Source organism: Salvelinus alpinus, chromosome 21, assembly GCF_045679555.1.
Source record: "Salvelinus alpinus chromosome 21, SLU_Salpinus.1, whole genome shotgun sequence".
Lineage (NCBI taxonomy): Eukaryota > Metazoa > Chordata > Actinopteri > Salmoniformes > Salmonidae > Salvelinus > Salvelinus alpinus.
Window position 1 is genome coordinate 10,023,927 of NC_092106.1, and position 23,763 is coordinate 10,047,689.

At 45.0% G+C, this 23,763-nt stretch overlaps 1 protein-coding gene across 3 annotated transcripts in view; it reads right to left on the reverse strand.

Annotated features, from left to right (window-relative positions):
• LOC139547792 (pleckstrin homology domain-containing family G member 2-like) overlaps positions 1-23,763 on the reverse strand; it is a 54,963-nt gene that overhangs the window by 20,268 nt on the left and 10,932 nt on the right. Inside the window, exons 2-3 of one of the 3 annotated variants that reach the window (XM_071356865.1) lie at positions 7,041-7,118; positions 385-785 (exon numbers count right to left, since the gene is read on the reverse strand). In XM_071356865.1, the coding sequence (XP_071212966.1) occupies positions 385-785; positions 7,041-7,089 (450 nt within the window). In that variant the 5' untranslated portion in view covers positions 7,090-7,118. The other 2 variants (XM_071356867.1, XM_071356866.1) reach the window with 2 other exon arrangements.

Genomic DNA, 23,763 nt, shown 5'->3' on the forward strand with positions numbered 1-23,763 from the left:
TCCGTGGAAAGGGGATGAAAAACTGCTGACACAACCTACAGTATCCATGAGTTCCAGTTTCATTATAGTCATTAGGCATTCTGGTATTTCCAATTCAGAAATAATCAACTCAATATGTATACTGTAAACTGTATACATGCCAATATGTAAACCATATGATGATCATGTTAAACCCTATTCTTTCGATGTCAATATGGTACCAAGTACCAGGAATGGTGGTGGTAATGCCCGTAGCTAGATTTACTGGCCAGGTGTAGCTGCCCTCAGCCCAGTACCAGCAGCAGGCCATATCTCAGAGAGGAGACACACAGACTGTACTGAGGACAGGAGGAGAGGAAAAGAGAGGAGAGGGGAGGGAAGGGGAGAGGAGGATTTCTTTCTTACCTCTACGATGCTCTTCAGGTCCCTCACGTACGCCTGCTCCGTCTCCACTATCTCCAGCGCCACCCTCTCCAAGCGAGACAGCTTGGGCGGGGACGCGGCAGTGGCAGGGTTTGCCCCCGCTGGGAGCTGGGAGAGAGGGGTTAGGTCCAGGCTGATGTCGGAGCCGTTGCGCTGCGGCGAGGAGGGGTAGGCAGGCACGGCCCCGTAGGGCAGCGAGGAGGAGGAAGAGTGTACGTCCTGCAGGGAGGCGGAGGAGGCAGAGGAGCTGAGGCTGGCCGTGCGGTCGCTGTCCGAGCACACCGTGTTGACCGAGGTGCAGCTCCCGCGGGAGGCGCGCTCCGACGAGGCCATCCTACCCACAATGCTGCTCAGGGAGGACACGGAGGAGGGGCGCTTGGCAGCTGGGTGAGGGATGAAGGGAGAAGATGGGGAAAAGGAGGAGAGAAAAGGAGGAGACAGTCAATGTCATGTCAACATAAATCAACACAAACTATTCCAACCAACCATCAGCAGTTGGGAAATAGGTGCCAGAACACTTCTTCTCTTGGGGAACAATAAGACAAAAGACTTACAGTACTACAAGACTAATGTGCAGGTTGATTTCTGCCATGAACGTCAGAACAGGCTGACGGAACAGCTTACTTTGTGCTCCTCTGAACATGACCACAAAGCTCCACAAAGCTGCCATGCAGGAAACAAGGGGTGTCAAAAAAAGGTGCAACTACGAGAACAACTCTCACAGTTTGGTTGCTACAATCGCGCCGTCAATCTTCTTGTTCTGGCAACCTCCTGCACTTTTATGCAAAAACACACAAAGCCAAATCAGGGCTGACAGGAAACAGAGAGACCAATCCCCCCCCCCCCCCCCCCCCCAGCTTTATCCGCCGGTCGGTGGAGTAGATTCACTGAGGTCCCAGTGACCCCCTTTACTGGGACAATCTCAGCGTTGTCAGGCAAGGCCAATTAAACACAGGGAACAGAACACTAGACAGAGAACGGTTCTGTCTGAAATCGAACAATTGGAAAGAAAATAGACTGGTTGTCACGGTAAATGAGCATGAAATAAGCCCAGGCTACAAAAAAAGACTTTCGCTGTGTTGAGAGTATAATTTAGAAGTGGTGGTGCTACAATGGCTGCCCACTTTAGAAAGGGAGGGCCAACCGAGAGGAACAATCCATAACTGCCAACTGTGGCATAATTGTTCAATTCAGACGACTGGTACTTGCCTCGCTAGCTCACTAACCCTTAAACGACGACAACGAAAACAACAACTCCTTATTTAGCTACATAATCTTCAGCAGAACCAAGGGCCACTGCTTTTTTGTTCAAATGTTACCCATATTCCACCAAGTAATCATGAATCACTATGAATCGCAATGAGCCAGGATTGTGCGTCTGTGACCGTGGTGTGTACCCCCATCTATCAGAAGCTTCATTTAACCATTAGCTAGCTGTTGTAGACATTCACTATGGTTTCCTTGCTCGAGGGCATTCACACAAGATTCTAAAGCATTTTGGCCGAATGAATTGTCCCGAATTTGATTTAAGCAAACTCGTGAGCTACTTGAAGGGCAGTGTTTATCTACGTTGGCCTGGTTCCAAGAAAAGCAGTAGAATGACTCCAGTCTTATATGGACGGAAAATGACTTGGCTTCAGTAGAGAGAAAAGAGAAAGACAGCAAAATATGCCCTCCAACTATACATAGATGTGGATGCTTGACTGGTGGTAATCTGTTTAGTAAGATGCCGGGTGAGACTCACTGTGCATAAAAAAATCTTAGCACTTTGGGAAACAAAAAGGTCAATTATGATAAGCTATCCTATCAAAATGAATTGTATTATAAACAAGGATTCAATTCCTTTTTTTTATTGTTTTGTTTTTACAATGGGTTAAAATGAGGTCAAATAGCCCTTATCCCATAAACACATTGGATATTTATGTTAAGACTCTTGACTGCAAAAGGGCAGATGCATCGTTAACCAATAATTATATTGAAAAATGGATTAATCAGTATAATTGCTCCAAACTCTTATTATACTTTCTAATTGCAGACATTTTTTACAACCAATCTGAGTGGTTTTCCATGAAGAGTATCCACCTCATGGCTGCCCAATTGGGAATTACCTTATTCGAGGCTAACACAGACTATAAACTTGCAGTATGTGTATATGGATAGAGTTTCCATGGGCATACGCAGTGCTATATTTACTGCTTTAGTCAAGGATGATACCTGTCATTGTCTTTATCCTCACCCTGAAGCTGGGGCGGTAGCTGTTGTTTCCCAACACTCCCATTCAGAAAAACTAACACTTTTAGAGAAAAAGGTGCTATTTACAACCTAAAAGGGTTCTGCGGCTATCCCTATAGGAGAACCCTTTGAATAACCCTTGTTGGTTCCAGGTAGAACCCTTTTCTCTAAGAGTGTAGCCAATCTGGGCTACTAGCATGAGTAGGATTTTGTTGATTCAACTAATTATTTTTTATACAGTAATGTCACCGTAATCACATATTTTGGGGGGGAAACTGGCAATTGAGTCGTAAGAGTATAATGAATTCAACTCAAGACACCCATGTGGGCTCAAGTGGAACACTTGACGTATCACCAAAGCTGCTCCATGGTAGGCATATACAATTGCAGTATTTTCCCCTGGCGTCAAAATGTTTAAGACAGCCCACCAAAACACAGACATCTGGGCTGAGATGAGATCAGAGAGAACGTCTGACAGAGAGCCCAAAAAGGTCTGGAGTGGATACAGGTCACACACTGAACAATACTGCCGCAATCAGGGTTAAACATGTTAACATATTGTGCTAGCACAGGATATATGGCCAAAGCCATATCTGAGGTGACAATTCCTGTGCACACTAACCTACCTAATAACCATAGTTGTATATTTAAGCAATAAGGCACGAGGTGGGTGTGGTATATGGCCAATATACCACAGCTAAGGGCTGTTCTTATGCACGACGCATTGCGGAGTGCCTGGACACAGCCCTTAGCCGTGGTATATTGGCCATATATCACAAACCTCCAAGGTGCCTTATTACTATTATAAACTGTTTACCAACGTAATTAGAGCAGTAAAAATAAATGTTTTGTCACGCCTGTGGTATACGGTCTGATATACCATGGCTGTCAGCCAATCAGCATTCAGTGCTGGAACCACACAGTTTAAAAACGGCGGTATATTTGTTGCAGCTGCCATTTCCCTAGTATTTGCTAAGACATTACGTGGCAGCAATGGGTACTTTCTGGCACAGTATATAATAATTAAACACAGTATTGTTAACTACCTGCTACAAAATGGTGAACAGTACCATTAATACCATAAAAACAAGAATGAGTTATTAGGTCAGAATTGTGTAATAACAATTGACCATGTCACCAGAAAGTCAAATCAGGTAAATATTACTGTAAAATAAAGCATATGCACACTGGTCAGTGCCTTGAACACTCTACTATTTCCATTTATCCAGTAATGGTCCAATGAGGGCTAAGGACAGCCCCACTAACTCAATCACCAGTACTAACAGTCTCCTGCAGTGCCAAAAGGGGCATGCCTTCATCTACTGATGGTTATAACCCATTAGAGACCTACGCCAGCAAACAGAAACAGTCACCTACCTGCTAAACAGTGAGTTCAGCCTCTCTCCTGCCCTCCAGAACGCATGAGGTCAGCCTGTTTAAACTACCGGATCCAAACCACAGCCATGTCCCTGTCAACGACTAATTCACCACACTGCTGCTGCTACTGACACACTTGGGCTCAGCTCCCAGACAGTCCCATACAGGCAGAGTTCTCAGACCACTGACCAGCCAGCTCCACACCCCACACTGAACCCTCTGGCCTGGATCCACCGCCCGCCCGGCATTGAACCAAACTCAGTTACGTCAACCACACTCCAACTCAACTAACAGTTACTACAATAGATTGTTTTTTCCCCCCGACAGCACACCTCCATCTCACCTCGTTCATCTGGCAATGGCCTGCCTAGAGCACTTTGTGAGTCTGACTGTACAGACTACAGAGACAGGAACTGTCAGTGTTAGCAAGAGACATGCAGAGTGAGGGAGAGAGAGAGAGAGAGAGAGAGAGAGAGAGAGAGAGAGAGAGAGAGAGAGAGAGAGAGAGAGAGAGAGAGAGAGAGAGAGAGAGAGAGAGAGAGAGAGAGAGAGAGAGAGAGAGAGAGAGAGAGAGAGAGAGCAAAATACAGTATTTTTTAGATTTCCTGTTTTAGTACATGTCAGGGTGCAACCCACTTATGAAGCAAGGGCAGACAAGAGGTGAGAGCTTGGCACAGCTGCTATTTTCTGCTCTTTCTGAAAGTGAAAAAAAGCTCTGAACCATGCAGAGAAAACCACAAGGACATGCTGGCCTTTCATGTTGCATTCGCCTTATTTGGTGTTTTAGAATACTGGTTATTTGGGGGAGTTTCAAGTCAGATGTGTGTGTGTGTGTCAAAGACGGGCTTTGAGTGTCACACTCTGATCTGTTTCACCTATACTTGTGCTTGTCTCCACCCCCCTTAAGATGTAGCCCATCAGCCCCATTATCCCCTGTGTATTTATACCTGTGTTCTCTGTTTGTCTGTTGCCAGTTCGTCTTGTCTCATCAAGCCTACCAGCATTTTTCCCGTACTCCTGTTTTCTCTCAAGTCCCTGTTTTCTAGTTTTCTGCCTGCCCTGACCCTGAGCCTGCCTGCCGTTCTGTACCTTTCGGACTCTGCTCTGGATTACCGACCTCTGCCTGCCCTTGACCTGTCGTTTGCCTGCCCCCTGTTTTTGCAATAAACTTTTGTTACTTCGAACTGTCTGCATCTGGGTCTTATCCTGAGGTCTGATATTGGGAAAGAGAAAGTAAACCGATGACACAGTTTAGGGGGAAGATGATCTTCTGCTAACTGACAAAAACAGTACAGCCTGTTGTGTGTAGAACGAGGCCTGCACCTGACAACCCACCAGAGGATGTGGTTGGGATCAACAACACACTGTTTTTAGCTGAGAACACGCTTGACTTCGGTGCAGTTGCTAGGGGCGACAGGGGGAAAGTGCAAATGAGCTCAATGAGAGACGCGTTAACTGGACTTTGAAGGGTCATTTGCAGATTCCAAAACATCAGCAACATCAAACGAGGTAGGGAGACCGACTAACCACAAACTGGCCAAGTCACACTGACCCAGTGGTCACAGGGCAACAAAGTAGCTCTCTTTTCCCCTGGCTGAGTCTCTGTGAGATGTGTTTGACATAAAGTACAGTGGGCAGCCTGGTGGGCCTCCACTGGGCTCCGTGAGTACAGACGAACAAGCACACTGTGTTTCTGGGTGTTAATCTAGATGAAACTCACTGGGCATTCTGCAAAACAAAAATTCTCACTTGATCTAAATACACCTGAGGGACAGGCAGTGAGTGAAAGATAATGCTTTAGACGGTACAAATGAGTTAGGAGGCTGTACTAGTAACCTGAAAGAAAACATCATATAAGGAGACCCCGTGAAGCGAGTGAAACTATAGTCGACCCCGGAACGACTAAAGGGCTTTCCTGGTTAAATAAAGGGTGAAAAAACGAATCCATAAAAATACCTATAAAAGCAGTACAATATACTTTGCATTATGGGAAACAGTATTTTCTATGTTGGAATAAATGACCCTGCAATGCAGTACAATAAATCCCATAAATTTGACCTTGTGACCCTTCACAATGCCGAGCCAAAGCTAGGCCACTCTAAGACCTTCCAACTTCCCTATGTTTACAGAGGACTTTCCAATGAGAAGTGAACACCCTTAAACAATCCACATTGTATGTGCATTTGCACAACATTTTCAGTCATGATCGACTCCGTTAATATAAGCACTCTCTTAGTTGGGAGAAACTGGGGTGTGGGAGAGGGGCAGACTAAGGCCTAAATATAGTCACGTGCAGTGCCCTCCCATAATCTCACCACTTCCCTCTCATCAATTTGACAATTTGGACATGTTGTCATTCCTATGCTAACTGGACACCCTTATCTTGGGCGTGCTCTGTAGCCTATCTTTTCTGTATAATCTGAATAGAGAGATTTATTCTCTTTTTACCCCTAAACATTGTTCAACATTATACTTTGCGAGCGGCCACCAAACATACAGTAAACAGAACATGCACTCTAATTCTATCCCCTTAACAAGAACTCCAATGTTACACCAAAAATCAACCTTAGTGGCTCTTCATAATGCTAGCTCATTACTGAGCTCTTTCAGTCTTTATCATTAAAGATGCACTCTCAAACTCTTGTACAGTTTCAGCCAGTAGTTTTGAAAGTGGTGCTCAAGAGCCAACTGTGGTCCCCGTTTTGTGTGTACTACGTCATCCAATTGTGTACTACGTCATCCATTTTGTGTAATATGTTGCGAATCCAATTTGTGCAATTCGTTACAAATGTATTGTGCTTAAGATCCCGGAGTGCATCTTTAACTATATTGTAGCTACAGTGTGAAACTGCTGAGATAACAATAACCAAACAAGATAAACACATTGTAAATATGAATTTACAGTCGGTACATTCATTTTTGCATACATTGACATAGAGTATATTAAAACATCGGAAGTTGAATAGAATACTCTGACGTTACACAACAATAACGTCACAGGTGTGACAGTATCAGTGTTGACCTCTGACCTTGGTTGCTGAGCTTTCTCTGGCTGCCTCGGCCCGCCCCCTCAGGCATGGTGTGATGGTGTCACAGGAAGTGGAAACCTGTAAAGGACAATCAACCAAAACATCACAACAATTAAAGAAATGAGCAAAATACAGTTGTCATTGTGCAACACAGGACATACTGTAGGGCATACTGTAGGGCATACTGTAGGGCATACTGTAGGACATACTGTAGGGCATACTGTAGGGCATACTGTAGGACATACTGTAGGGCATACTGTAGAGCATACTGTAGGGCATACTGTAGGGCATACTGTAGGACATACTGTAGGGCATACTGTAGGGCATACTGTAGGACATACTGTAGGGCATACTGTAGGGCATACTGTAGGACATACTGTAGGGCATACTGTAGGGCATACTGTAGGGCATACTGTAGGACAGACAGCACTGCGATGAAAGTATGATTATTTCTGCAAAGAAACGTATTTTCTATCTATTGCCCACAAGAGAGTGTGTACCTAAGTCAATCTGAACTGGACCCCCATTTACAGTGTAAATCTGAATTGGACCCCATTACACAGTCCTTTTGATGGGAATACAAAAAAGGACTGTGTAATGTGTAACTCTGCAATGTGCACCAGCAGAGAATTAGGGCATGACTTCACTCGGGTTCTATCTTTTAACGGACTTTAGGAATGTATTCTTTCACTGTTCACCGCTTTCAGGTGGCCGTTCTAAACCACTTTTACACGACACAGTGGATGTTCCAAGGATACATTCTCTCTACTGGTTGGGTGTCACTTCTGAGGCCTCTTAAACAAAGACACAGAACAAATACCTGAGAAAGTACCAGAGTTGCAAGAGCTTCTAATTCAAAAGGGCATTTCTCAGGCTATGATTCCAATCCAGTGAAGCCCACTCCCTTTGGTTTAGACAGAGGGAAGCCAAAAGCAGACTTTATCAGCACTGAAGTGCCTTCCGCTCCTTTCACTCGGAGACGAAAGCATAGAAAGGGAGAGGGGGGGGGAAAGGAAAACTTGGAGCCAAAGCAATTAAAAGGCTGAAACATGAGAGATGCTGTTTGGGAAATAAGAGGGGAGGAGGGCACACACAGCCGCATGGAAGAATTATTTTCTTTCTCCACACACACAACAAAAAACGAGGAAACAGAACGTATGTAATGTTTGGCTGTGAAACAAGAATGTGCTCTTCTCTGGTTCTATAGCAGTGTGTTGAGCATGCGCTGTGGAGGAGAGGGACCAGGGCTGTGGCGCTGGCAGACAGGAAGTCTTTCGGAGCGACGTTCACGTTTTAATGTCACGTGCACAAGTACAGTGAAATGCCTTTCTTGCAAACTCTAAACTCAACAATGCAGTGAACAATGTCAAAGTGGCACTAAAAATAACGTGAGGTTAAAAAAACACAAGAAATAAACATTTGAAATAAGAAGAACATGAGAAAGTAAGAAGCTATGATACAGGGTCAGTTCCTATACCATATTTACAATGTGCAGGGAGACTGGAGTGATGGAGTGATGTATAGGGGTAAGGTCACTAGACATCAGGATGTATGATAAATTAAGCATAAATTAAGATTGTATGTGGTGAGTGTGTGTGAGTGTTTTTTTTAAATTTATTTTTTATTTTGCCTTTATTTAATCAGGTAAGCTGGTTGAGAACAAGTTCTCATTTACAACTGCGACCTGGCCAAGATAAAGCAAAGCAGTGTGACACAAACAACAACACAGAGTTACACATGGAATAAACAAGCGTATAGTCAATAACACAGTAGAAAAAAAAGAAAGTCTATATACAGTGTGTGCAAATGGCGTGAGGAGGTAAGGCAATAAATAGGCCATAGTAGCGAAGTAATTACAATTTAGCAGATTAACACTGGAGTGATAGATGAGCAGATGATGAGGTGCAAGTAGTGATACTGGTGTGCAAAAGAGCAGAAAAGTGAATAAAAATAATATGGGGATGAGGTAGGTAGATTGGGTGGGCTATTTACAGATGGACTATGTACAGCTGCAGCGATCGGTTAGCTGCTCAGATAGCTGATGTTTAAAGTTAGTGAGGGAAATATAAGTCTCCAGCTTCAGCAATTTTTGCAATTCGTTCCAGGCACTGGCAGCAGAGAACTGGAAGAAAAGGCGGCCAAAGGAGGTGTTGGCTTTGGGGATGGCCAGTGAGATATACCTGCTGGAGCGCGTGCTACGGGTGGGTGTTGTTATCGTGACCAGTGAGCTGAGATAAGGGGGAGCTTTACCTAGCATAGACTTATAGAAGACCCGGAGCCAGTGGGTCTGGCGACGAATATGTAGCGAGGGCCAGCCGACTAGAGCATACAGGTCGCAGTGGTGGGTGGTATAAGGGGCTTTGGTAACAAAACTGATGGCACTGTGATAGACTGCATCCAGTTTGCTGAGTAGAGTATTGGAAGCTGTGTGTGTGTGTGTGTGTGTGTGTGTGTGTGTGTGTGTGTGTGTGTGTGTGTGTGTGTGTGTGTGTGTGTGTGTGTGTGTGTGTGTGTGTGTGTGTGTGTGTGTGTGTGTGTGTGTGTGTGTGTGTGTGTACAGTTCATATAAATGTGTGTGCATGTTATGTGTGTGTTGGAGTGTCAGTGTGCGTGAGTGCATAGAGACAGTACAAAAAAATATATATATACAAGGGTCAACTCAGATAGTCTGTGTAACCATTTTGTTCGCTATTTAGCAGTATTATGGCTTAGGGATAGAAGCTGTTCAGGAGTCTGTGTGTGTCAGACTTGATGCACCGGTAATGATTGCCGTGCGGAAGCAGAGAGAACAATCTATGGCTTGGGTGGGTGGAGTCTTCAACGATTTTTCCGGGCCTTCCTTTCACACCGCCTGATATTGAGGTACTGGATGGTAGGGAGCCCGTCCTCAGTGATGTGCTGGGCTGTCCGCACCACCTTCTGTAGCGCCATGCGATCGAGGGCAGTGCTGTTGCCATACCAAGTGGCGATGCAGCTAGTCAAGATGCTCTCAATGGTGCAGCTGTAGAGCTTTTTGAGGATGTGAGAGTCCATGCCAAACCTTTTCAACCTCCTTAGGGCTGTGCACGTGTGTGTGGACCATTTTAAGTCCTTAGTGATTTAGAACCTGAGGAACTTGAAGTTCTCAACCCGCTCCACTACAGCCCTGTCAATGTGGATGGGGGCGTGCTCGCCGCTGCGTTTTCCTGTAGTCCACGATCAGCTCCTTGGTCTTACTGACGTTGAGGGAGAGTTTGTTGTCCTGGCACCACACTGCCAGGTCACTGACCTCCTCCCTGTAGGCTGTCTCATCATCACTGGTGATCAGACCTACCACCGTCATGTTGTCAGAAAACTTTAACAGAGAGTACAGGAGGGGACTAAGCACACCAGTGGAGACTCCTCAGAAGAGGAAGGGGAGGACCGTCCTCCTCAGTGAATTTCATAAAAATTTAAATGGTATAACATTTAAAAAGTTATAATTTTAGATACAACTATACTAAATATAATCACGTCACCAAATAACTGATTAAAACACACTATTTTGGTGTTTTATTTTCATTTATTTCACCTTTATTTAACCAGGTAGGCTAGTTGAGAACAAGTTCTCATTTACAACTGCAACCTGGCCAAGATAAAGCAAAGCAGTTCGACACATATAACAACACAGAGTTACACATGGAGTAAACAAACATACAGTCAATAATACAATAGAAAAAGTCTATATACAGTGTGTGCAAATGAGGTAAGATAAGGGAGGTAAGGCAATAATAGGCCATGGTGGCGAAGTAATTACAATATACCAATTAAACACTGGAGTGATTGATGTGCAGAAGATGAATGTGCAAGTAGAGATACTGGGGTGCAAAGGAGCAAGATAAATAAATAAATACAGTAAGGGGATGAGGTAGTTGGATGGGGTATTTACAGATGGGCTATGTACAGGTGCAGTGATCTGTGAGCTGCTCTGACAGCTGGTGCTTAATGCTAGTGAGGGAGATATGAGTCTCCAGCTTCAATGATTTTTGCAGTTCGTTCCAGTCATTGGCAGCAGAGAACTGGAAGGAAAGGCGACCAAAGGAGGAATTGGCTTTTGGGGTGACCAGTGAGATATACCTGCTGGAGCGCGTGCTATTGGGGTGGGTGCTGCTATGGTGACCAGTGAGCTGAGATACGGCGGGGCTTTACCTAGCAAAGACTTGTAGATGACCTGGTGCTTCTACACCTGCATTGCTTGCTGTTTGGGGTTTTAGGCTGGGTTTCTGTACAGCACTTCGAGATATTAGCTGATGTACGAAGGGCTATATAAAATAAACTTGATTTGATTTGATTTGATTTGGAGCCAGTGGGTTTGGCGACGAGTGTGAAGCGAGGGCCAGCCAACAAGAGCGTACAGGTCGCAGTGGTGGGTAGTATATGGGGCTTTGGTGACAAAATGGATGGCACTGTGATAGACTGCAATGATTGGCAGCATGAGTGAAGGATGCTTTGTTGCGAAATAGGAAGCCGTTTCTAGATTTAATTTTGGATTGGAGATGCTTAATGTGAGTCCGGAAGGAGAGTTTACAGTCTAACCAGACACCTAGGTATTTGTAGTTGTCCACATATTCTAAGTCAGAACCGTCCAGAGTAGTGAGGATCCAGAGGACAGCTAGCTTCCGTCCTTCTCTGGGTAAATTGACTTCAGTGCAAAGCCTAGGAGGATCATGGTTCTCAGCCCCTTCCATAGACTTACACAATAATTATGACAACTTCTGGAGGACGTCCTTCAACATATCAGAGCTCTTGCAGCCTGAACTGACATGTTGTCCACCCAATCAAAGGATCAGAGAATGAATCTAGTACTGAAAGCATAACCTACAGCTAGCTAGCACTGCAGTGTATAAAATGTGGTGAGTAGTTGACTCAAAGAGAGAGATAGTTGAACAGGTTGGAAGACATGTATTTCTTCCAAAATGAAGGAGAAGCGAGAGAGAAATAGAGAGAAAGAGAGATTGTCATGGTTTTTCACTTTCAGTTTCACTTACTTAGCTAGCAAATGCAGCTAGCTAGTTTAGCCCAATGAAACAGAGGGATGCTATGCTAGCTAGCTGGCTATGACTTTCCAACAACACTGAAACTCTTCCAAGTCAAGGTAAGCTTTTGGTATTACTAATTTATTGCCACCGTAGCCCACCGGTGTAACTGCTTACTGACTGTATACTAACGTTACTGCATGATTGTAGCAGGTTTACTAACACTTTAGTTCTATTAGCTGTGCTGACTATGATGTTACTTTAGCTAACATGGTGAAAACGATGTAGGCTGTGTGTAGCGGTTATGATATGGTTTGGCTTGGAAAGGTTTTTTCGCCTGGTCACATACAGCTGATGTGTTGTGCATTGAAGACCACAAGCGAAGGGAAGAGAAGGAACTGTTATGAGGGTGAACTGTGTTCACACGTGATCAGGGGGTAAACATACCTGCATTTTGGATGAGAGTCATCCAATATGCTGTAATAGAAATAAGGTCATGCTCATGAAAAATTAATTGTCCTCCCTCATCTTAAAGAGCACTGACCGCCACTGAAGCATACACCCCTGTAGGGCCCCCATGTAGAGGGTCAGCGTGGCGGAGGTGATGTTGCCTAGCCTCACTACCTGGGGTCAGCCCGTCAGGAAGTCCAGGATCCAGTTGCGGAGAGAGGTGTTCACTTCAGGGTCCTAAGCTTGGTGACGAGCTTGGAAGGGACAATGGTGTTAAACGCTGAGCTAGAGTTGATGTGTGCCATAACCAGCCTTTCAAAGCACTTCATGATTGCAGATGTGAGCACAGGGCATTAGTCACTGTGGCTTGAAGCTTTAGAGTTGTTGGGAACAGGAATGATGGAAGTCATCCTAAAATATCTGGGGATTACAGACTGGGACAATGGAAGGTTCAGAGCTTCATGTTACAGTAGATGTGAGGTGTTTGTTTATGTCCGGGAGACAGCTTCCCTGGCTTCCTCGGCACCTGCCCCGGCCGTCACTTTCTCCACAGCCGAAACATCATTGAGGAAGTACGGCGAGTGGCAGCGAATTGGGTAGTCCAAGTCCAATATCGGAGGGAAATGTTCTTGACACCGAAATTTGACATTTCTGTTTGAACTCTTCTAACTTGCTTGTTTTGCCAAGAATTCCACAGCATGACAGAGCAAGGAAAGGGCTTCATCTACTGGGGATGAAGCAATCCCTCTAATCTGTCATTGTCCTCCAACTGAAGACCTTTCTGTGGGTTGTGTAGGAGTTCAAATTGAAAGCCTCAATATTGGGAACAAAGAACTGTGTCTTTGTGTTTGTGTTGGCATGACGCAGGCCACATAGGCCTCTCTCCATCTATCATAATGGTTCATGTCTGCGATGGAACACAAACGTTACTTCATTAGCCAAGTTCAATGATCTGTTCTGGACTTTTTGCAACCATAAGAAATTAAGAAATTGTCCTGGAGCTATTCCAAGCCATGTCCTCAAAAAATTCTCTCACCCCAACTCCCCCATTTCATTTCCAGGGCCTGTTTCCAGTACTGTATTACCTAATTAAAAGCCACGTCTCTTCCTGTAAGCACTACGATGAATCCTTCAGAATACAGAATACACCACTCGGCCCTGTGGGTCTACCCCATATACATTTTCTTGGCTCCACCGCTTGTTTGCTGGGAAATTCCTGAATTGTGGTAAGAATTAACTTTGCTTCCCCCACAAAACCTCCTAAGTGTAGTTTCTAATAGTGTTTGTCTGTGGGGGGGGGGGGGGGGCAACATCTGGTTAACTCTGAGGTTCCAGTGAGGTTAGAGGGACTTTGCTGAAGCGTGAAGCGTAGCAGCCACCCCCAAGCCCCCTTGTCCAACTGTGTGTACTGTAATGTTCTCTGAGCACTCTGGAATGTTCCTGGTACATCATTATGAAGGATAGCCCGTCAGAGGCACATTTCGGTCGCATCTCTCACGCCGCTGCTCCAGGTGCATCCGAGAGCTCTTTCAGCTCAGCTATGCTATCTGACACGGCCGACAGACAGACACCAACCTCCGCGCTGACAGAACACAGCTACGGGACAGAACAGCTGCTTCAGAGCGTGTGTGTATGTGCATGTGTGTGTGCGCATGGGCATGGGCATGCATCTGTGTGTGCTCTGTGTGTGCTCTGTGTGGCTGTGTGTGATTGTGTCAGTGTATGTGTAACTGTGTCACTCTATGCCTGTTTGTGTTAGCGAAATAAAATTGCACTAGATGTGCATTTTTCACTGACTACAGCCTTGAGTTGTATATTTTTTTACTTAGTTCAGGCCTGTACTTTTCTTTAGGGATGTACAGTTTAAGTAACGGATGTGTTCCTTTTCCATAAAACAGTTACTCGAAACAAAACCATAATGCGGCTCATTAAGGCCATACGAGATAAAGCTCTATTCCTAGTTAAACAAACGTTTATATGACTCTAATCAAAACCACCACGAGTCTAATCATACGCGTAAAATCCAGTACAAATGACTGTGTGTTCTAATTCCAGGCATCCACTCTAAAGTTCATTTTCTGCAGTCAGCTTAACTATCATGCTCTGAACTTTGTTATTCTAATGCAAGTGTCTGTTGTGCTGTTGAACTCATTGATCAAGTGTCTGTTGTGCTGTTGAACTCATTGATCAAGTGTCTGTTGTGCTGTTGAACTCATTGATCAAGTGTCTGTTGCGCTGTTGAACTCATTGATCAAGTGTCTGTTATGCTGTTGAACTCATTGATCGGCTATGAAAAGCCAACTGACATTTACTCCTGAGGTGCTGACCTGTTGCACCCTCGACAACCACTGTGATTATTATCATTTGACCCTGCTGGTCATCTATGAACATTTTAACAACTTGGCCATGTTCTGTTATAATCTCCACCCGGCACAGCCAGAAGAGGACTGGCCACCCCTCATAGCCCGGTTCCTCTCTAGGTTTCTTCCTAGGTTCCGGCCTTTTTAGGGAGTTTTTCCGAGCCACCGTGCTTCTACACCTGCATTGCTTGCTGTTTGGGGTTTTAGGCTGTGTTTCTGTACAGCACTTTGTGACATCAGCTGATGTAAGAAGGGCTTTATAAATACATTTGATTGATTGATTGATCAAGTGTCTGTTATGCTGTTGAACTCATTGATCAAGTGTCTCTTATGCTGTTGAACTCATAGTGTCATGCCCTGATCTGTTTTACCTGTCCTTATGCTTGTCCCCACCCCCCTTCATGTGTCGCCCATCTTCCCTACTTATCCCCTGGGTATTTATACCTTTGTTTTCCGTCTGTCTGTGCCAGTTCGTCTTGTTTGTTCAAGTCAACCAGCGTTTTCTCAGCTCCTGTTTTTCCCCAGTCTCTCTTTTTCTTGTACTCTTGGTTTTGACCCTTGCCTGTCCTGACTCTGAGCCCGCCTGCCTGACCACTCTGCCAGCCCCTGAGACTGCCTGCCGTCCTGTACCTTTGCCACTTCTCTGCATTATCGACCCCTGCCTGATTTGACCTGTCGTTTGCCTGCCCCTGTTGTTACAATAAACATTGTTACTTCAACACAGTCCGCACTTGGGTCTTACCTGAAACCTGACACATAGATCCAATCCACAGAACCATGCAGACGTCAGTCGAGCCGTTATAGTTGATTCCTATTAACAATTCCAGCCGACTGGTCCCATCTGGCTGGCCGTTATGTCCTATCTCAAAATTATAGGCGTGACGCAAGATAGGATTCCAAACAATTATTGGCTATCCAGAAAGCTAGCTAGCTAAATTTACTAGAAACAATAATACAACAATTGAACTGTTGTAAATCTCCACCCACTGCCATAGGTTCCTCAGCTCTACCATCTGAGCTGACAGCTTATAGCTCTACTAACTTGAGATAACTGATGTCACAATCCCAAAAACACACAAAGTGATCCTGGGAAAATCACTAGGTAACATTGGATTTGTGAGATTGCTGTTTTAGATAAGCAAATTCACAGCGCAGTGTTTATGACCTCATCAAACTTCCCTGGAATCTGTGTCAAGGATGTGACGAGGGAAACGGTCAACCTACTGAACAATTGAACGCACACACGCACACACTGTACTCTTGAACACACAGTATGCGTGTGGGGAGGGAGGGAGAGGGGGGGGCAACCTTGGGATGTTCAACAGTTGACAGGGTCACAGATGGGGTCAGTTTTGGAGGCAAGGGGGATGGGGGGGGGGGGCTACAAAAACACAAATAAATACAGAGAGAGAGAGAGAGGGACGATGACCGCTAGGGACCACAACAACGGGGGCGCGCATCAGCGACAGAGAGGCCGCGCCATTGTCCATCCAGAGGCAGAGCGGGCAGCGGCCATTGTCAGAGGACCAGCTGAGTCCATGTTCCCCCTGGATCAGAGAGGCCCAGCAGCCCATAGTGGGCCACAGCCCAGACTCTTCTCTCCTGCCACCTCCTTATTCTCTCAGACAACAAAGGGCTTCTTCTGTGTCAGGGAGGGAGCAGGGAGGGAGGGCTGGACAAGCCCACGATCCTAATGGAAACCGCTGGGTAGGGGGACGGCACGCGCATGTGGAACACACACTAACACACATAGACAAACTCATACAGTCCCCCAGAAATATACACACAGGCACATAGAATAAACTGAAAGTGTTCGGTCAAGAGAGGTAAGCTTGGTAGTCTAAAGAGACCGGTCCAGTGGTGGAGTATAAGCGACTGTATGTAGGGCACACGGTACGTTGTCTCTGTTCGCTCATGGTTCTGCCGTGCAACAGTTGTTCTTTGTTATCTCGGCGCTCAATTCATGAGCTGAACACTCAGTCGTCTCAAGCGCTAAATTAATATGACCCTCAGAATTCTAGTCAGAGACAATATTCTTCTGTCGAGTCAGCTGACCAGGAGCGGATAATAAATTGAGTTTTGTTGAGTCATGGTGAATTACAGTAGACTCAGTGGTTCGGAGGAGCAAGGGTTAAAAGCTCATTGATTTAAATGATAGCGAAATATATAGGTGTAATATGTGCCATTTCATAGCAGACACTTTATTTATGATCTGGACTGGTCATCGGAAGTTATTTGAAGCAGACGGACGCAGTCGTGCTGCTGTGGCCAACGACGAACACTAAATGTGATTTGAGAAGATTTTCAATTGGGTGTGATGGACAGGCTTTCTGTTTTGAGCTGGGTTGACTTAGGGTCAACATCTGTTGGCCTATGTAGGCCCGTTTTATGAAATTATGCTGTTTATTTATTTCACGCACAACCACAACTCTCAGAGGGCCCTCTGTCCAAAACGGAGAAGTTGCAATTCTGGTTAACTACGTTAAGCAGCTGCTCCATCAAAATAACAGCTGTGTTCTTCAGTAACGTGCTACATGTGAGCAATTACCAAGTAAACAATGTGGCGACGCCACCAGGGAAAAGTTGGTGTAACAGGGACACTACCCGGCATGGATGGGGTAGTTGACATCAACCTTGTGATGTCAGCAATCAGAGACAAGAGACTAGAATTATCCTGTGTTCTGCTCCTTTCTGGCCATCAATCCCCTAGAGAACTTAAGGGGGGAAGAAAATCCATCAAATTGGCCAGGTAAAGCTGTAACATCCAAACTTTCTGGAGCTCTATAAAAGTGTCATCGGCTGTAGTAAAGAATGGGGCCATAAGGAAAGGCAATGGGGGAGGCACTGGGATCCACGAGGCAGTCAAACAGCGTGCCAGGAGGGAAATTACATTTCTCTTCATGCATGTACGGGACTAATTATAGATGCTGAGACATACTATAGAAGAGAATAAGTGTGTGTCTGTCTGTGTGGTGTTGTACTGTACTGTAGGGGGTGACAACACAGCCTGCTGTCTTTGTACTGTATTGTAGGGGGGGGGGGGGGGGGTTAATGGGCACAGAGGTGCCAGGAAAGGCAGAAAGGTGTCATACACAGTACATGGAGCCAGGGAGGGAGAGACGTTGGGAGAGAAAGAGCTGAAGAGGTATTGGGAACGAGATGGGGAGGTAAGTTGGAGGAGTGAGGATGGGGAGACGGGGTATTTACAATGAAGGGGTCGCAAGGAAAGAGTGGGGGCCATGGACCCGGGGCAGGAGACATTTATGTGTGTGTGCCGTGAGAGGGAGAGGTGGGATTGATGACTCATGGAAAACCTTCCCAAGAGACAGTGTGGTCCTGAGTCACCTGACAGACAAATGAACACATTCACATTCACAGCCACACACAACCACAATATACACACCGGCACATGGGAATAAAATCAGATAACCACACACACACAATATACACACCGGCACGTGGGAATAAAATCCCAGCTGCATCAAGGAAAACCAAAGGGCTCCCAAACATAAGAGGAGAGGAGAGGAGAAAGAGGAGAGGAGAAAGAGGAGAAAGAGGAGAGGAGAAAGAGGAGAGGAGAAAGAGGAGAAAGAGGAGAGGAGAAAGAGGAGAAAGAGGAGAGGAGAAAGAGAAGAGGAGAAAGAGGAGAGGAGAAAGAGGAGAGGAGAAAGAGGAGAGGAGAAAGAGGAGAGGAGAGGAGAAAGAGGAGAGGAGAAAGGGGAGAGGAGAAAGAGGAGAGGAGAAAGAGGAGAGGAGAGGAGAGGAGAAAGAGGAGAGGAGAAAGAGGAGAGGAGAGGAGAAAGAGGAGAGGAGAAAGAGGAGAGGAGAAAGAGGAGAGGAGAGGAGAAAGACGAGAGGAGAAAGAGGAGAAAGAGGAGAGGAGAAAGAGGAGAGGAGAAAGAGGAGAAAGAGGAGAGGAGAAAGAGGAGAGGAGAAAGAGGAGAGGAGAAAGAGGAGAAAGAGGAGAGGAGAAAGAGGAGAGGAGAAAGAGGAGAGGAGAAAGAGAAGAGGAGACGAGAAAGAGGAGAGGAGAGGAGAAGGAGGAGAGGAGAAAGAGGAGAAAGAGAAGAGGAGAGGAGAAAGATGAGAGGAGAGGAGAAGGAGGAGAGGAGAAAGAGGAGAAAGAGGAGAGGAGAGGAGAAAGAGGAGAGGAGAGGAGAGAGAGGAGTGGGGAAAGAGGAGAGGAGAAAGATGAGAGGAGAAAGATGAGAGGAGAGGAGAAGGAGGAGAGGAGAAAGAGGAGAAAGAGGAGAGGAGAAAGAGGAGAAAGAGAAGAAAGAGGAGAGGAGAAAGAGGAGAAAGAGGAGAGGAGAAAGAGGAGAGGAGAAAGAGAAGAAAGAGGAGAGGAGAAAGAGGAGAAAGAGGAGGAGAAAGAGGAGAGGAGAAAGAGGAGAGGAGAAAGAGGAGAGGAGAAAGAGGAGAGGGGAAAGAGGAGAGGAGAAAGAGGACAGGAGAAAGAGGAGAAAGAGGAGAAAGAGGAGAGGGGAAAGAGGAGAGGAGAAAGAGGAGAGGAGAAAGAAGAGAGGAGAAAGAGGAGAGGAGAAAGAGGAGAGGAGTAAGGGGAGAGGGGAAAGACGAAAGGAGAAAGAGGAGAGGAGAAAGAGGAGAAAGAGGAGAGGAGAGGAGAAAGAGGAGAGGAGAAAGAGGAGAAAGAGGAGAGGAGAAAGAGGAGAGGAGAAAGAGGAGAGGAGAAAGAGGAGAGGGGAAAGACGAAAGGAGAAAGAGGAGAAGAGAGGAGAAAGAGGAGAGGAGAGGAGAAAGAGGGGAAAGACGAAAGGAGAAACAGGAGAGGAGAGGAGAAAGAGGATAGGAGTAAGAGGAGAAAGAGGAGAAAGAGGAGAAAGAGGAGAGGGGAACTAAGTGAGCTGTGAGGTCCGTAATATTGCGGTATCCTATTCTGAGCAGCGTAGAGGCTGCTTATCTCAGAGGAATATGGTAGTTCTTTCTCTTTCCCAGCCAAATGCTCTACAATTATTGTTAATTTAGGATGTAGAGAGTCCTAAAAAGTGACTGTCAAATCAGAGTCGTGTGTGTCTGCTTCAACGGACATAAGACCAAAATACAGATCACCATATCTTGCCATTCAAAGACATATACTTTCATCATATGCAGGCAAACCCACATAGACCAATAAGACATACTTCTGTTTCCATACATCACTGAGTTTATAAAAATCTAGAGGCCAAACTAAGAGTACATTGTTGTGTGCAGGTTTCTGACTGTGCTGTATAATCAGATGTGCATTGCTGGCATTTGCAGGCTGTCTCTTTGCTTCTGCTGGGGGACCCAGTTGCACAGAGCTGGGAAGCTCATCAGTCCAAACTCGTCCAAATTCCTGGAGCTGGAGACCTGTGCTCCAGAAGGATATGGGGATTACGTCTATTCCCTCTGCATTTGGGGGAAGGGGGCTCACACTCCTGAAGTTAGGGGGTTAGGGGGAACGAAGACAGGACAAGTTGCTGAAAGAGAGGGGGCTGTTTTCTATTTCAAAAAGGCTGGAACTGGGCTGAGGAAGGAACGGAATGCCAGCTTTCAAAGCAAACAGGACTTATCTGCATGTAAGCTCCAGATTGCAGGGGCCTGAAAACTCAGGGCAGAGAGGGAGGGTTTGGGACGCTTCCTGTTGCTCCGTTCAAATTCCATGACCAATTCCTATTCCCATTATTCCCTTTGATATGGTCCAAATAGCCAAACAATACCCTTTCTCCCACAAGACTCCGGCTTCAGCCCAGCTCCCAAGATGATGTATACGATCGCGCGACATTGCCATGTTCAAAATAAGTAAGACACAGTTCACTGCGTGTTTTCATAGATGTTTTGCTATGAGAGAGGAATTATTAAGATTGCCACACCAAAGGCCTTGCCTGTCAAGTGTTTGCCAACACTCAAATGCTTGTCTAGTAAGTCCGGACTGTGCTGGACGAGAAAATAATGATGAATCACGCGTTTGGAAATTGTCCAACGAAGATCTTCAGAAGGCTTGTCAAAGAAGACAAGGAACTCTATTTCAGTTCAGTTCAATGCCAGTGCATAATCTGTGTTTGCTATTGACTAGGTGCATATGCACACAACATGTTTGCAGGAGAAATCTTGCCCGTTTATATTGGCAGTGAGTGACATTGAAGGAGGGATGTTCTTTGAAAATAGCTCCAACCAGTTGATCCCTGCTAAAGACCTGGCTGATATTAAGTCATCCACCTTGACTATACAGTTGAAGTCAGAAGTTTACATACACTTAGGTTGGAGTCATAAAAACTCGTTTTTCAACCACTCCACAAATTTCTTGTTAACAAACTATAGTTTTGGCAAGTTGGTTAGGATATCTACTTTGTGCATGACACAAGTCATTTTTCCAACAATTGTTTACAGACAGATTATTTCACTTATAAAGCCCTGCATCACAATTCCAGTGGGTCAGAAGTTTACATACACTAAGTTGACTGTGCCTTTAAACAGCTTGAAAAATTCCAGAAAATGATGTCATGGCTTTAGAAGCTTCTGATGGGCTAATTGACATAATTGGAGTCAATTGGAAGTGTACCTGTGGATGTATTTCAAGGCCTACCTTCAAACTCAGTGCCTCTTTGCTTGACATCATGGGAAAATCAAAAGAAATCAGCCAAGACCTCAGAAAAAAAAATTGTAGACCTCCACAAGTCTGGTTCATCCTTGGGAGCAATTTCCAAACGGCTGAAGGTACCACGTTCATCTGTACAAACAAAAGTACGCAAGTATAAACACCATGGGACCATGCAGCCGTCATACTGCTCAGGAAGGAGACGCGTTCTGTCTCCTAGAGATGAATGTACTTTGGTGAGCGAAAAGTGCAAATCAATCCCAGAACAGCAGCAAAGGACCTTGTGAAGATTCTGGAGGAAACAGGTACAAAAGTATCTATATCCACAGTAAAACAAGTCCTATATCGACATAACCTGAAAGGCCGCTCAGCAAGGAAGAAGCCACTGCTCCAAAACCGCCATAAAAAAAGCCAGACTACGGTTTTCAATTGCATATGGGGACAAAGATAATACATTTTGGAGAAATATCCTCTGGTCTGATGAAACAAAAATAGAACTGTTTGGCCATAATGGCCATCGTTATGTTTGGAGGAAAAAGGGGGGAGGGTTGCAAGCCGAAGAACACCATCCCAACCGTGAAGCACGGGGGTGGCAGCATCAAGTTATGGAGGGACTGGTGCACTGGTGCACCAGGGACTGGTGCACTTCACAAACTAGATGGCATCATGAGGCAGGAAAATGATGTGGATATATTGAAGCAACATCTCAAGACATCAGTCAGTCAGGAAGTCAAACCTTGGTTGCAAATGGTTCTTCCAAATGGACAATGACCCCAAGCATACCTCCAAAGTTGTGGCAAATGCCTTAAGGACAACAGTCAAGGTATTGGAGTGATCATCACAAAGCCCTGACCTCAATCCTATAGAAAATGTGTGGGCAGAACTGAAAAAGTGTGTGCGAGCAAGGAGGCCTACAAACCTGACTCAGTTACACCAGCTCTATCAGGAGGAATGGGCCAACATTCACCCAATTTATTGTGGGAAGCTTGTGGAAGGCTACCTGAAATGTTTGACCCAAGTTAAACAATTTAAAGGCAATGCTACCAAATACTAATTGAGTGTATGTAAACTCATGACCCACTGGGAATGTGATGAAATAAATAAAAGCTGAAATAAATCATTCTCTCTACTATTATTCTGACTTTTCACATTCTTAAAATAAAGTGGTGATCCTAATTGACCTAAAACAGGGAATTATATCTAGGATTAAATGTCAGGAATTGTGAAAAGTTTAAGTATATTTGGCTAAAGTGTATGTAAACTTACGACTTCAACTGTCAATATACCCAGGGATGACTGTGATTGTTTCAGATTAAACTATTACTACACAAATACAATCCTCACCCTCTTTTTCTGCCATGAACTCTCCCATGACTAATATGCTGTCAAGGGCCAAGAGAGGGAATGGGGAGGAGTGCTCAATTATAAAATTAGGAATTAGAATAGTAGAATGGCCATGACCCTTCTTATGATGGTCCAAAGGTCAGCCATGTTGGTCAGGGAGTTGGTCAACTGTGATTTGCCAGTGCTGCTATAAGATATTGTGTAAAACAATGAATGTGAATAAAATGTCTGCACTGTATGCGTGTTAGCTAGACTGACAGTTTCAGACGAATGATACATTTTTCAAATTAACTGCCAATATGCCAACATTCTATTTAAACAATGCAGTCAATCTCCACAGCCATACACTGACTCAATTCAGTTGAGGACTTAGACAAGTCGTAAATGTAACAAGTAGTGATATTGTATCATATAATAGGACTCACAGCTTTCCAATAAAACAACATTTGAGACATTTATGGTCTGTTTACGTAAGGGATAATCAACGAGGGGCTAGCTCTACGGAAGATAATGAACGACGTGGAAGGTGTGTTCAACGACATGCTAGCGGAGTGGAACTAACCTTCCAAAGAGTTGCATTATTTTCCAGAGAACGCATAGAGCGCTAAGTTGATTATCCCTTTTATACCATTGCTATAATTTAACACATTTGCCGCTAGACATTTGTTCACTTGCCGGTAGTGTCACTTGATGTGTACTGGAGGCAAAGTCAGGTGCAGGAGAGCAGAGTGAAGTGAACAGGTGCACACTTTATTCCGGTAAAACATCAAAAGCACAAACACGTGCCCAAAACACGGAACATAGACCAAAACACCAATAGACAAAATACACATAACACAAACAATCTTACACAAAGACATGACGGGGAAGAGAGGAATAAATACATGTAGATTGATTGGGGAATGAAAACCAGGTGTGCAGGGAACAAGACAAAACAAATGGATACATGAAAAATGGAGCGGCGATGTCACGTTCCTGACCTGTTTTCTCTTGTTTTG